This window comes from Numenius arquata, chromosome 12 (assembly GCF_964106895.1).
Source record: "Numenius arquata chromosome 12, bNumArq3.hap1.1, whole genome shotgun sequence".
NCBI lineage: Eukaryota > Metazoa > Chordata > Aves > Charadriiformes > Scolopacidae > Numenius > Numenius arquata.
Window position 1 is genome coordinate 44,053,806 of NC_133587.1, and position 12,785 is coordinate 44,066,590.

The 12,785-nt window shown below is 49.0% G+C and overlaps 1 protein-coding gene across 1 annotated transcript in view; it reads right to left on the bottom strand.

Moving 5' to 3' along the window:
• Positions 1-12,785, bottom strand: part of SETD2 (SET domain containing 2, histone lysine methyltransferase) — a 52,797-nt gene that overhangs the window by 9,585 nt on the left and 30,427 nt on the right. The window contains exons 12-17 of the mRNA XM_074157649.1: positions 8,575-8,623; positions 8,091-8,271; positions 4,177-4,852; positions 2,322-2,456; positions 1,625-1,764; positions 573-684 (exon numbers count right to left, since the gene is read on the bottom strand). Of these exons, the coding sequence (XP_074013750.1) occupies positions 573-684; positions 1,625-1,764; positions 2,322-2,456; positions 4,177-4,852; positions 8,091-8,271; positions 8,575-8,623 (1,293 nt within the window). The remainder of the gene's footprint in view (positions 1-572; positions 685-1,624; positions 1,765-2,321; positions 2,457-4,176; positions 4,853-8,090; positions 8,272-8,574; positions 8,624-12,785) is intronic.

Genomic DNA, 12,785 nt, shown 5'->3' on the forward strand with positions numbered 1-12,785 from the left:
ACTTCTCCTGCTGCACCATTAGTTTTTCCCATTTTAACATTTTCCTCTCCCTCTCCTCCTTTTTTTTTGGCCAGTTATAAGGTCATCTCCGCACACGAGGCCGCAACGACACTTGGCATCCAGGGCAGAACATCAGCCGATCCCCAGGGATGTCCTGCCTTCACCCAGAGGGGAGCAAAAGGAACACCCACCCAAAGGGGGCTTTACCAAACCAGCACCCAGAAGGACGAAGAGGTGAGACCACCACAAAAATCCCTGCTCAACTCTTTGTCACCAGCCCAAAACCCAGCAGCAACCAGGGGAAGCGGCTGCTGGGCAGCACGGAATATTTCAGAGAGGCAAGAAAAGAACAACTTAACTCCATTAATCTTCTACTGCTATTTTAAAACACAAAGAACCATGGTCAATACAGCCCCCACGGCTTATCTCAGGTGACTTCTGTCCCTCCATCACTCCCCCAAATCCACACCGACCTCAACAGCCCCGGCGTTGCTCGGCAGGATGGGGTTCTCCCCCTTGGTCTGTCTAAGAGATGTTAAGGCTGAGTTTCCCTCACTGAGCCCCACGCTTACCTTCATGGGGTTTTCGTCGTACGTTGGGGTCCCGAGGTCCATTTCAGCTTCATGTTCAAGGCTGGCGTCGTCCCCTGGGCTGTCCCAGGTAGGAGGGTCCCACTGGGTTTGCCTGGAGGAAGACACACAGACAGAAAACTGTCACCCTCTTAAAAGTAACTGGGTACCTGCTTGTTTGTCCCATCAACTGGGACATGTGGTCTCCATCAGTCATCGAAACTCTTAACATGGACGCAATCATGGCCCTATCTCGTTATTAATGATGAGTTTTGAGTAGGCTGCAAAGTTGGAGAAGGTTAAAGCCAAACAAGAAGAACTTAAAAAAGGGAATTTTCATGATTTTCTATCACTGGTGACACTCAACGTGGAATCAAGGGAAGTCTGTCACAGGCATGAAATAAAGGTCAGTGATTCCGGCGTGGAAAGACAAGGGACATCCCAATGGAGACCTCGGGGAAGGCACCGCTTCCTGCAGAGCAAGGGTCAGCCCTTGGCACCTCAAGCCAAGTGTTAAGCCACAGGTATCTCATGGTGGAAAGGACACGGACCAAAGGTCTTGAGAAAAGCCACAGGAATGAGCAGGAGCTTCAAAAGATGGATGGGTGGATGCCACAAAGCTCAACCATACGCTATAAGAAGCCAAATGCAGGGCTAGAGCCCTCCATGGTTCACTGGACATGGGAAGCGCCATTTCAGCAGAAACATCTCAGCTGAGATGTTCTTGGACTTGGTGATCTTAAAGGTCTTTTCCAACCTAGATAATTCTGTGATTTTATGATTCTATAATTCAGTAGTTGGAGATGGAAGAAGCCACCAGAACCTGCTTGGGCTCATCAGGTCAAAAAGCAGGGAAGAGTCCCACCAACACAAACCAGGGTTTAGACTGGATGGTCTTTAAGGTCCCAAACCATTCTGTGATTCTATGTTGCTTTGATGGGACTTTTTTTTTAGCAATGAGACTTTACAAGTGGAGCTCCTCAACCACCATCTTATCACAACAGGTGGTCATCACCCTCACCTCGTTATCACCCTCACCTCATTATCACACTCACCTCGTTACCACATGGTAGTAGTAGATCTTCCCCTCTGGATCTCGGGCTGTTTTCCAGTTGGGTGGGAGGACGATGGTTTTGGGTTTTGGAGGGGATGGCGGAGGCAAGTCCAGGAGGTTATTTGTCACCACAAGCTCTGGCTGAAAACAGCACAAAAGGGGTGAAGACGTGAGGGGCCATGAGGGTGGTCAGAGCAGACCTGACAGGTATTTTCCCCACAAAAAAGACTTTGCTCAAGGTAAAATTTAAAAAAAGACATTAGAGGTGGCCCAAGAAGTGGTGAGGACAGTTTCTTTCCCCGGTTCTTCATGAAATACCCCAACTCGACCACATCCCGAGCTTGTAACACAGCCACTTTGCCACCCGTGCTCTTAAATGCCCAGTGGTGGACACCAAAACCATCATTTCTGATGGAGGAGCTTCAGTGGTCAGGAAGTTTCCATGTGCCCAGCCATACACAGCCTTCTCAGATGTGCTGGCAGAAAGGCCAAACACGATTTGGGCTCAAAACCCCCCAAAAACATGTCTGGAGACACATCCAGCCTGGATAGCAGCATTCCAAAGGGTGCCGCGTGGGAAACTCCTCTCGTTTGTACCACCAAAGCTTTCACAGCATTCAGAAGCCACGGGGAACCATCCACACTCAAAGCAAATGTAGACAAAGGGTCTCCATCCCTTCTGACCCACCAAACCTTACCTGCTGGATGGGTTGAGGCTGCCCGGCCGCCACGATCGTGGTGACCGCTGTCGGTGGCTGCACGATGACTCCCTGGGGATGAGCCGTGTAAATCTGCTGGCCCTGGATGTACTGGAGACCTGGTTGGGCGTAACTCTGAAAGGGAGCGTGGGGAATGACAAATCAGCCCTCTTTACAAAAAAAAAAACCCTTTACTGGAGAACACAGCACAGCTTCCCTTACTGGGAATCAAGGCCAGAAGATGACAATAGTCCTCGAGGACTAGTGGAAGATAAAATCCAAACCAAAGAGCAATAATCAGTGACGGAGACGGGGTTCCAGCAAAGGATCTTCATATTCCGTTGGCCAATTTGCCACCCCAGGAGTCGTACAATCACCTACGTCTTGCTTTTAAGAAGAACTAATATAGAAGAAGAACAATATCCTCGTCAAAAAAGACAAAGCACATGGAGAAAGCGCTTTAGCATGGTCATCTGGAGCTCCAGGAGCTACAAATGGAGTTCCAGGCTCAACCTGACGGAAAGGGACATGTAATTCAGAGAAAATAGATAGAGAAGGTTGATCTGTTGGGTTTTTTGTTTGGTTTAAGTCACGCAAGAGCTGGAAGCTCCAGCTTCCAGAAGTCAACAGATGAGCTCACACCTCCATGTTTTAGTGCTTACTCGCTCAGGGACAGCGGAAGCTCTTACCCAGAAATATCCCTTCACCAGAATCAACAAAAAACCAACATAACTTTTATCAGCAGGTTAAAAAAAAAACACCTCTGCAAGCTCTAAACTCCTGCTTGGCCCCAACAACTACGATGTATGACGTTTGTATGTGGAAAAAACCCTCCCTAAATGTGCTTTTCTCCGACTCTTGGGTGGGAAATTATCTGCAAAGTGCTACTGCAGCTTGATATTAGAGCAAAGTAGGATGCTCTAATACTAGGAACACTAGAAAAGTGCACCCTCGGCCAGTTTGCCGACGACACCAAGCTGTGTGGTGCAGTCAACACGCCGGAGGGACAGGATGCCATCCAGAGGGACCTGGACAGGCTGGAGAGGTGGCCCCGTGCCATCCTCATGAAGTTCAACCAAGCCAAGTGCAGGATCCTGCACCTGGATCAGGGCAATCCCAAACACAAATACAGGTTGGGCGGGAATGGATGGAGAGCAGCCCTGAGGAGAAGGACTTGGGGGCGTTGGTGGATGAGAAGCTCAACATGAGCCGGCAACGTGCGCTGGCAGCCCAGAAACCCAACCACATCCTGGGCTGCATCCCCAGCAGCGTGGCCACCAGGGCTGGGGGGGGATTCTGCCCCTCTGCTCCGCTCTGGGGAGACACCCCCCCCAGTGCTGCCTCCAGCTCTGGGGCCACCAACAGCAGAAGGACATGGAGCTGTTGGAGCAGGGCCAGAGGAGGCCACGGAGATGCTGGGAGGGCTGGAGCCCCTCTGCTGTGAGGACAGGCTGAGAGAGTTGGGGGGGTTCAGCCTAGAGAAGAGAAGGCTCCGGGGAGACCTTGGAGCCCCTTCCAGTCCCTCAAGGGGCTCCAGGAAAGCTGGGGAGGGACTCTGGATCAGGGAGGGGAGCCAGAGGAGGAAGGGGAAGGGTTTGACACTGAAAGAGGGGAGATTGAGCTGAGATGTGGGGAAGAACTTCTTTGCTGTGAGGGTGGCGAGACCCTGGCCCAGGTTGCCCAGAGAAGCTGTGGCTGCCCCATCCCTGGAGGGGTTCAAGGCCAGGCTGGACGGGGCTTGGAGCAACCTGGTCCGGTGGGAGGTGTCCCTGCCCGGGGCAGGGGGTGGCACTGGATGGTCTTTAAGGTCCCTTCCAACCCAAACCATTCTATGATTTTATGAAACAGCAATTACCTGTACAATCGGTGGGGTCGTCTGCGAGTAGGGGGACGTCACACCATAAACGGTCTGACAGGTCTGTCCTTGGTAATATATGGCTGGTTGGGACTGGGCGGGCGAGTACTGCTGTTGTACGGCTACCGTCTGCTGGCTGGAATCCCAAACCCCGTAGCTCTGGCTCTGCACCGGTCCCGGCGTGGCCACGGGTAGGACAGCCACGTTGGGTTCTTGATGGACCACGGTGTCGCTTTGTGCTACATATTGGGGGGTCGTAACCTCCATCGTGGTTGCTACATGTTGGACTACTGGTACCGGCTGAGGAGTAGCGAGAGTTGGTTCCACCGTGTGCCCAACCAAAGTCTGCGGGTGCTCGTAGGCCGCCGGCGAGCACATGGAATCCATGGTGGGGGTGGGCAGCAGCACCTTGCCAGCGTTGGGGTTGCTGGGGTCTACGTAGGCTTGCATGGGGTAGCCAGGTGGGTAGCCGATAAAGCTGTGGTGAGGGGTTCCGTAGCCCATGGAGTCGTAGGGCAAGGGGGAGGTCATCCCCAGGTTTTGCAGTTGCTGTTGTTGTTTCTGGGCTTCCCGTTGGGCCACCTCCTGCTCAAACAGCTTCCTGCGCTCCTCCGTGGACAGCTTGTTGCGGTCCTTAAGCCGGACTTTCTTCTTCGAAGACGCTGGTGTGTCGTATCTGTGAGAGAAAGGAAAGAAAAGGCTTTGTGAGACCTCAGAAACCTACAGGTTCAGGGCTCGAAAAGCAAAAGGGCCACCACCATAGAATCATAGAATTGTCTGGGCTGGAAGGGACCTTTCAGATCATGGAGTCCAAACATCAACTCAACACTGACAAAAACCATCACTAGACCATAAAACCATCGCTAATCCAACAGCACATAGACCTGGGGAGGCCCAAATGCCCAACAGCAGCATCAGTTCCTAAAAATTTTCATCAAGTGACCAACCATGGCGACTCACAGAGAGGAGAAACACCCACTGGTCCTGCTCATCCATGAGCAAGGAGCCAGGGCAGAGGATGAGCCAAGCAGTCCCACTGGATTTACCGACCTTGGCTCAATGCTGGAGTTGATGGAGATGCAAAGATGGAGCAGAAATAGTCTGAAGGACCTGCTATACAGCACCAAGAGGGGAGACAACATCTCCAGGGCCAACAGGGAACCCAGGAAGACGGCAGAATAAGCAGGGGAACAGGCTGGGTACCCATGATGGAGACCCTCTACCATGGTTTCCCAAGGCAGGACCAATGAAACATAGAATTGTTGAGGTTGGAAGGGACCTCTAAGATCATCGAGTCCAACCACCAACGGAACACTGACAAAAACCACCACTAATCCATGTCCCTCAGCACCACATCTGCCCGGCTTTTAAATCCCACCAGGGATGGTGACTCCACCACTGCCCTGGGCAGCCTTTTCCAACACTTGACAATCTTTTCCATGTAGAAATTTTTCCCAATATCCATCCTAAACCTCCCCTGGTGCAACTTGAGGCCATTTACTCTTGTCCTCTCGCCTGTTCCTTGGGAGAAGAAGGGTCTTGGAAGAGGCTCTCCAAGCAGAAGGTGTAGCTCACACCACAGCATCTTCACCCCCCAAAGACCAGGGCAGGTCAGCGATGGGGAGAGCACCCCATCTTTCTTGTCTAAGGACCCCCTTGCCTTGGAGCTGCAGACACCGGGCGTTTGCAGACATGACGAAGAACAAGGGAATTACAACCAGCACGATTCTGTTTGGAGTTATGCTGTTTACTAAACCACAGATTCAGTTTAAAAACTAATAAAGTGGGGATGGATTTTTTTAATTCTTTCTTTCTTTCTTTTTTTTTTTTTTTAAGAATAGGAATTTTCATCCCGAGACGCGGAGCAGCTGGAGGGATTTTTCCAAGGAGTTAAAGAAGTGGGGAGGGGCAGAGGGGGAAGCCCAAGGACTTTGATCAGACCTCAACCATGGAAAATTTCAGATCAAAAGGTGGATATTTTGAGAAGTTATGAGTGTGGTAAAGCAGGGATTACAAACAAAAAATGCTTTGCAGCCCTAATATAATGGATTCTACAAAGCGTCCAGTATATTTTCTATATACTCACTTCATGTTCGTGCGTTCCGTTTACATATCAAAAGCACATTGCTACCAACAGACACGCTTTAAGATGTTCCCTCGCGTTCCCGGAGGAGCTGCAAGGATCTGTTAATGCAAACCTTATTGCCAGGACGAGCTCAATTTCCATAATTAAAGTCTTTCCTGGCCCTGCCTGGAGAGTTTACACGAGAGGCAGCCAGCGTGAAGGGACGGGCAGGAGAACAGCGAGGGTTTAGGGCAGGGCGATGCTCTTTTATCTCTCCACCTCTTTTATTATTTTGTCTTGTTAAATCTTTCATATAATAAATAAAAAGGGGGAGAGTCAGAGCAGGGAGAGCGTCCCCGGAGAAGGAGAAGCACCGCTCCCCGACGTGCTGCAGGATAAAAGAGCCAAAGCAGGCGACTCCTCGCCCACAGAAGTTTGTTCTATTTAAAATAACACCAAAAATACACTATTTATTCCATTCTTCTTCCTATCTCTCCACACGCCGCCCCGTTACTCAGCTCCGCTTCCACCCCCAGACCTCGGGAGATGTTTCCATCCTCCAAACGGCTAATTACAGTAGTATAGGTTTACATTACAGTATTATGGATTCACGTCTTTTTTTTTTTAATCCAGATGTTTTGAAGTTTCCCAGCACAGCTCAATCCGAGGACCAAAGTTTCCTCGTCTGGCTGACTCGCCACCAATTGTTCCCTAATTACTAAGCGGCTTTAGATCCTATTTAAGAGGGACAAGAGAAAACTGACTTCTTTAAAGGAAATTCCTCGGTATTTTTACTGCCTTTAGCATGATCTGAAGTCTTCCTGAAATGCAGGGCATGTAATATTTTCCTTCCCTTAATTAAGAAGCAACTTTCGAGGGAGGAAGGTGGGTATCAAGAAGCCTACACTTCAGTTGTGTAGCCTTTATCTTTATTTTTCTAAACGCCCGTCCCACCAGACGTGGTGAGCAGAAGCGTTTCACGTGGAAGGGCACAACTCACACTAGAGCAACACAAAGTGGTTGTTCTAATTTTCTACTTCATCTTCCGCATCTGTACACACTGTAATTTGAAGTATTTTAGACTTTCACTGGAGCTTATACGCTTCGTGCCTTGTTTCCCTAGAGAACCTACGTTTAGAAGTCCTTTATTTTAATAAGATGCCACCATTCCCTGGGGAAGGCAGGAGATAAGGCTCCAGCTTGGTGGGGTCATACCTACCTGGACCGCTTTCCTTGCGCTCAATGGTTTTGGGGGATATTCTCTTGGTCAAGGAGTTTGCTTTGATTTAGAAACCCTGTTTCGCTTGGGTACCGCCCAGTCCTGTACAGGCACGGGCTTCCTCAAAGTTTAAGTTTAGAATAATCCCCAAAAGCACTGGGGAGAGGTGGAGAAGAAGAAAGGAATGGGTTTTGAAGAACGCAGAAGACCTCTTTGTTTTAGGAAAACTACATCCCTAATTTCTGTGCAAGAGCTGGACAGAGCTTCCTTCATCACCCATCTCATTCCTAAAAAGTGCCTGAAGATGAAGGTGTGGGTTGTGTGAAGACAGAGGTGTAGGTTATGCGAAGATGAAGGTTATCTGAAGGTGAAGGTATGGGTTATCTAAGGATGAAGACTTAGGTTATCCGAGAGGCCACCTAAAGCCACCCAAATCCCATCAGGGAATGCATCTCACCACGCACAGTGGATTCCTCCAAGAGGAAACTTCCTTCTCCACCCCTGGGTATTTTCAAAGACCACCAGGACCATTTTTTCCCAGCGTTTTTACACAAGACTATCACGGATCCAAGGCTCCCAGCCCAGCGGTCGGAGCCTCAGCCCTGCCACCGTTGCTGCCAGACCACTTGCCTGTCCTCCGGCCTCTTCGTCCCTCGCTCGTAGGCCGAGGACGGAGGGGACAACGAGTCCCTCCGTCTCTTCTTCTCTTTACTCTGGCTCTGCCTCTCGGGGTCCCGTTCTCTGCTCAGGATGGGGTTCTTTGGGGTGGGAGTCTGATCCTTGTGGCCGGCTGCCTCTCTCCCACGGTCGGCTGTTGGGGAAAAATGGGTAAAAGGGAGGGAATTTTTATAATTCCAAGTATTTTAAGCTCTCCTCTCCTGCAGTTTCAGTAGCTTCTCTAAGTCAAGAGAGTCTTCGCTCAAAGAAGTTATAGGTCGCCCCATACGTTTCCCACCACCCGCCACTTAAATTATCTTCCCTATTTACAGGGGCTGTTTTCAAGGAGAAGAAACACTGAGCTTTGAAGGTAGAACATCTCCTGACATCCCAGACTGGGAAAATGAAGCGGTTTCACAGGAACGAGGTGAAACGTGGGGAAAACGTGAGTACGTACCGCTGTTCTCCCTTTCTGCTTGACTCTTCTTCGGGATCCGGTACACCTCCTGCCAAGCAAAACACAAGCTGGGTCACAAGAGTTTCAGCTCCTCACAAGAACCACCCCAATATCTAGGGGGCTGCAAAGAGCACGACACGGCACTATAATAATTTAACAATTCAATCATAATTTTAGGATAAGTTAAAAAAACGTGTCTTGAAGCAAAGTTCTGCTTTCAGGTATATTATTGTGGTGCTTTCTATATAGATCCTCTGATCAACATTTTGTGTTTGATGGCTTCAGGTGGTTTTTTCCCCGCCCTGGCAAACAGAGCTGAACGTGGGCATCTGACCTGTCCTCTAACGACACCGCGGTGACGTACCTGTTGACCACTAGCGCCTGAAGACCTCCCATTGTACCCATCCTGGTCCTCAAGGCAGTTTTACGTAGACCTACGAGTGGATTTGATGATCCTTATGGGTCCCTTCCAACTGGAGATATTCTATGAGGCTATGACAGCTCCAGTTTCACCACGTGGCAGAAACAGAGACCTTGCTGGTGGCCCTCATCTGCTCACCCATCTCATGGGCTCCCAGGGACCATCCCTGGGCTTCTCCCAGCACCTTCCAGCCTCATCAGGGACACGGTCTACCACATTTCCTATGATGTTCCCCAGATCAGACACTTGATATCTGAGTACCCCAAGGGAAATGAGTAAGGTCTGAGCAAAACCCTTCAACCAAGCACCTACTGAAGGCTGCTGAGATCAGCCACCAGCGGCCACCACCCCTTCTCCTACAGCAACCAATTGTGCAACCTGCTTCTTGTCCAGCTCTGGGGCCTCAGCACAGGAGAAACATGGACCTGTTGGAGCAGGGCCAGAGGAAGCCACAGAGATGCTGGGAGGGTTGAAGCCCCTCTGCTGTGAGGACAGGCTGAGAGAGTTGGGGGGGTTCAGCCTGGAGAAGAGAAGGCTCCGGGGAGACCTTAGAGCCCCTTCCAGTCCCTCAAGGGGCTCCAGGAAAGCTGGGGAGGGACTCTGGATGAGGGAGGGGAGCCACAGCAGGAGGGGGAATGGTTTGACACTGAAAGAGGGGAGATTGAGCTGAGATGTGGGGCAGATGTTCTGAGATGTTCTTTGCTGTGAGGGTGGTGAGAGCCTGGCCCAGGTTGCCCAGAGAAGCTGTGGCTGCCCCATCCCTGGAGGGGTTCAAGGCCAGGTTGGAGGGGGCTTGGAGGGACCTGGTGTGGTGGGAGGTGTCCCTGCCCATGGCAGGGGGTGGCACTGGGTGGTCTTTAAGGTCCCTTCCAACCCAAACCATTCTATGATTCCTTTTTATATCAAGCCGTATCACCTGGCTGAGCATCAAGCAGAGGGACAGCCCCTGGAAGAAGCATCATGTCCCGAAGAACCTGCCACTACCAAAGAAATTCACTTTTCCCATGCATTAAGCAGCCCCCCCTGCGTCCAACAGCTTTTTATATCAATGTTTCAGCTAAGAAAAATATTTTTTTCAGGTAAGAAAATACATTTCCCTTTGGTGAAATGAATAAAGTATAAGAGATCCCATTGTTGTTTGTTTGTAAGATGCAAGTACTTCAGAAGTGCTGCTGAAGGTTTAAAAAAAAAGTGATTTTTGCCAAGATTTAAAGGATTTTTTTAAAAAAATATTTTTGCTTTATCGTGGAGGTTCAATGCAACGCAGCAAACGTGCAGTCTCAAGTGTCTGCAAATACACAGCCATTTGTGCTGTGACCTCTAAGAGACTCTACGAGTCTGTAAATATCCCCTTTTTTAATTGTTCTTATTTATTTACAGATTTGCCATGGATCAAACGAGGTTGGAGCAGGAAGAGTAGACCAGGAGAGTCCAGAGCAGAGAAACGGGATGCAGAAGCATTGCCAGTGCTCCCATTTCCCTGCAAACCCCCTTCTTCTGGAGACCAGGAGTGCCCACCCAGCTCAACCCAAGCCATGCCACGCTGGGGAACCTCCCCAACCACGGGGCAGGAGGTCCACGGGGACGAGGACCTGTTGAGACCATAACCACCACACGGTACACTCTTTAATTCCAGGTGGGCACTGAGGGCTGGAAGCAAAGCACACCCAACGCACCTCTGCATCTCCAAGACCCCCAAACCCAACCTTTTGTTTGGCCACCAAGCTCCAGCCTGGTTTTGGTCCCCTTCACGTCCCCATCCGACCATTCTGTGACAGGACTCGGGAATGAAAGTTAAAACTTCCCTCGGGTCCTGGTCTTGCAAACGCTGGGACTGGGATCGCCACCGGTCAGCCCAGCATCCCTGTTAAACATCACTGGACAACGCAGCAACGATTATTTTGATGTTAGAAGTCATGTTAAACGACTCCCTATCACTAAAGAATACGAAACGAGTTTGACTAATCCCACCGTGTTTTCCCTCATGTTTTTAATTGCAATATTCTGACGCTTAAAATGTAAATGAAACTACCTCATTAGCGATGCTAACGATCCTACAGCACGGAAAACGTATAGAGAATTTTTACAGCGTTAATGACCGTCGAAGATCTGATAGTTTGGGGGAAAAAAAGCTCATTTTCTTTTAATTCCGGCTCGTAGCAAGCCCTACTCCGTCCCCTTCCCGACGTAATACAGTAGCTCAAAAGAACACCCAGTTATTTGAAGAAGAATGTGGGGAACCAGCTCTTTTCTGGCTGAATGCTAACGATACGGTAAGGCGAAAGGAAATAAAACCAAAAGAAACCAACTATGGAAAATCAGAGAGAAAAATCCCTGATGGAGGCTGCAGCCCCATCCCCCCAAAAAAGATGATTAATTCATAAAATATATATATGAAACAAAAAAAAACAACCCTGGGAAAGCCACATCCATGACCCTCAGAACCTCCGGACAGCGTTAATTCTTCATACTCGATGCGATGCCACATGAACCCATTGATGCCTCAGAGCAAAAAACCACCAGGGATTTTCCCTAGAGTGCTAAAATATCCTTTAATTTAGGCAGAAAAGAGGAAAAGATGCACAAAACTGTTAACGGGGGGAGTGAAGGCGGCTTCTAGTTGGGTATTTCTCTTTCCCTACACTCAGAAATACAAAGCTTCAGCTCGATTTGACCCTCAACCTTATAGAACGTTCGTTTTCTAAATAAAAATCCCACCTGATTTTTTATTTTTATTTTTTTTTAAAATTTTGGAATTTAATTAATCACCGTCTGCTCCGGTTGTACCAAACTGCATCCCCCGTTAGCAACGTACCCACCTCCGGCACCGGATTTAACGAGAGCCCAGGGTTGAAAGTCCCACTTTTATTGTCTTAGAAAAACAAAACAAAAAAAAAAAAAAACCCAAAACATGTGCCCTGTGGGCTAAAAAAAAATTAAATAAATAAATAAAAATGTATTTTCCTTTGGTGAAATAAATGAAAGTCTAAGAAACCCTGTTGTGGTCTGTTCGCAAAGACAAAACCACTTCAAAAGTGCTGCTGAAGGTTAAAAAAAAAAATAAAATATGTCTTTTCAGCCAAGATTTGTGTTTTCTTTTAATACCTATTTTGTTTTTCCGTGGAGCCTGAACACAACACTGCAAACGTGCAGTTTGAAGCGTCTGAAAATACGTACGCCGTGATGAGAGGCATTAGAAGTCTGTAAATAAGCCGTTTTTAAACAGTTCTTATTTATTTACACGTTTGCTGCGGATCAAAAGACCCCAAATCTAACGTGTTTTTAAGTAAATGCAAAAAACCAAGGCAGGAGCTCACTGTTTGGGGTGGGGAAGGATGCATCTGGGATAATTAAGCCTATATATAATGCTAATTACTCGCCGTCCAGCAGCGGGGATGATTTTGCCTCTTACTGTTCCGTGTGAGAAGGAGGGGACCACGAGGGCAGCTTCTGCAGACCCAAATGCACCCACCAGAGATGGGGTTTCTCTATATATTTCTCTTTTTCTCCTGCTTCGCTCCCCCCCCCCCGAAAATAAAAAAGTTAATTCTCAGACACATCGCGGAGCAGCACGTTCAGAAAATCACTGCCTGGCCCAAGCGGTGTCTCCATCAGCAAGAAGGAGAGAAGGTGTGATGAGGAGCCACCAAGCCACGAGATGATAGATGAACCAACCAGGATATCTCAAGGACAACACAGCAGGGAAGAAGGGAAGATCTAAGCTAGACCAGCCTTCCCAGCTCCTAAAAAGATCAATCCCATTAAATAGTAGGACGTGCAATGGGAAACT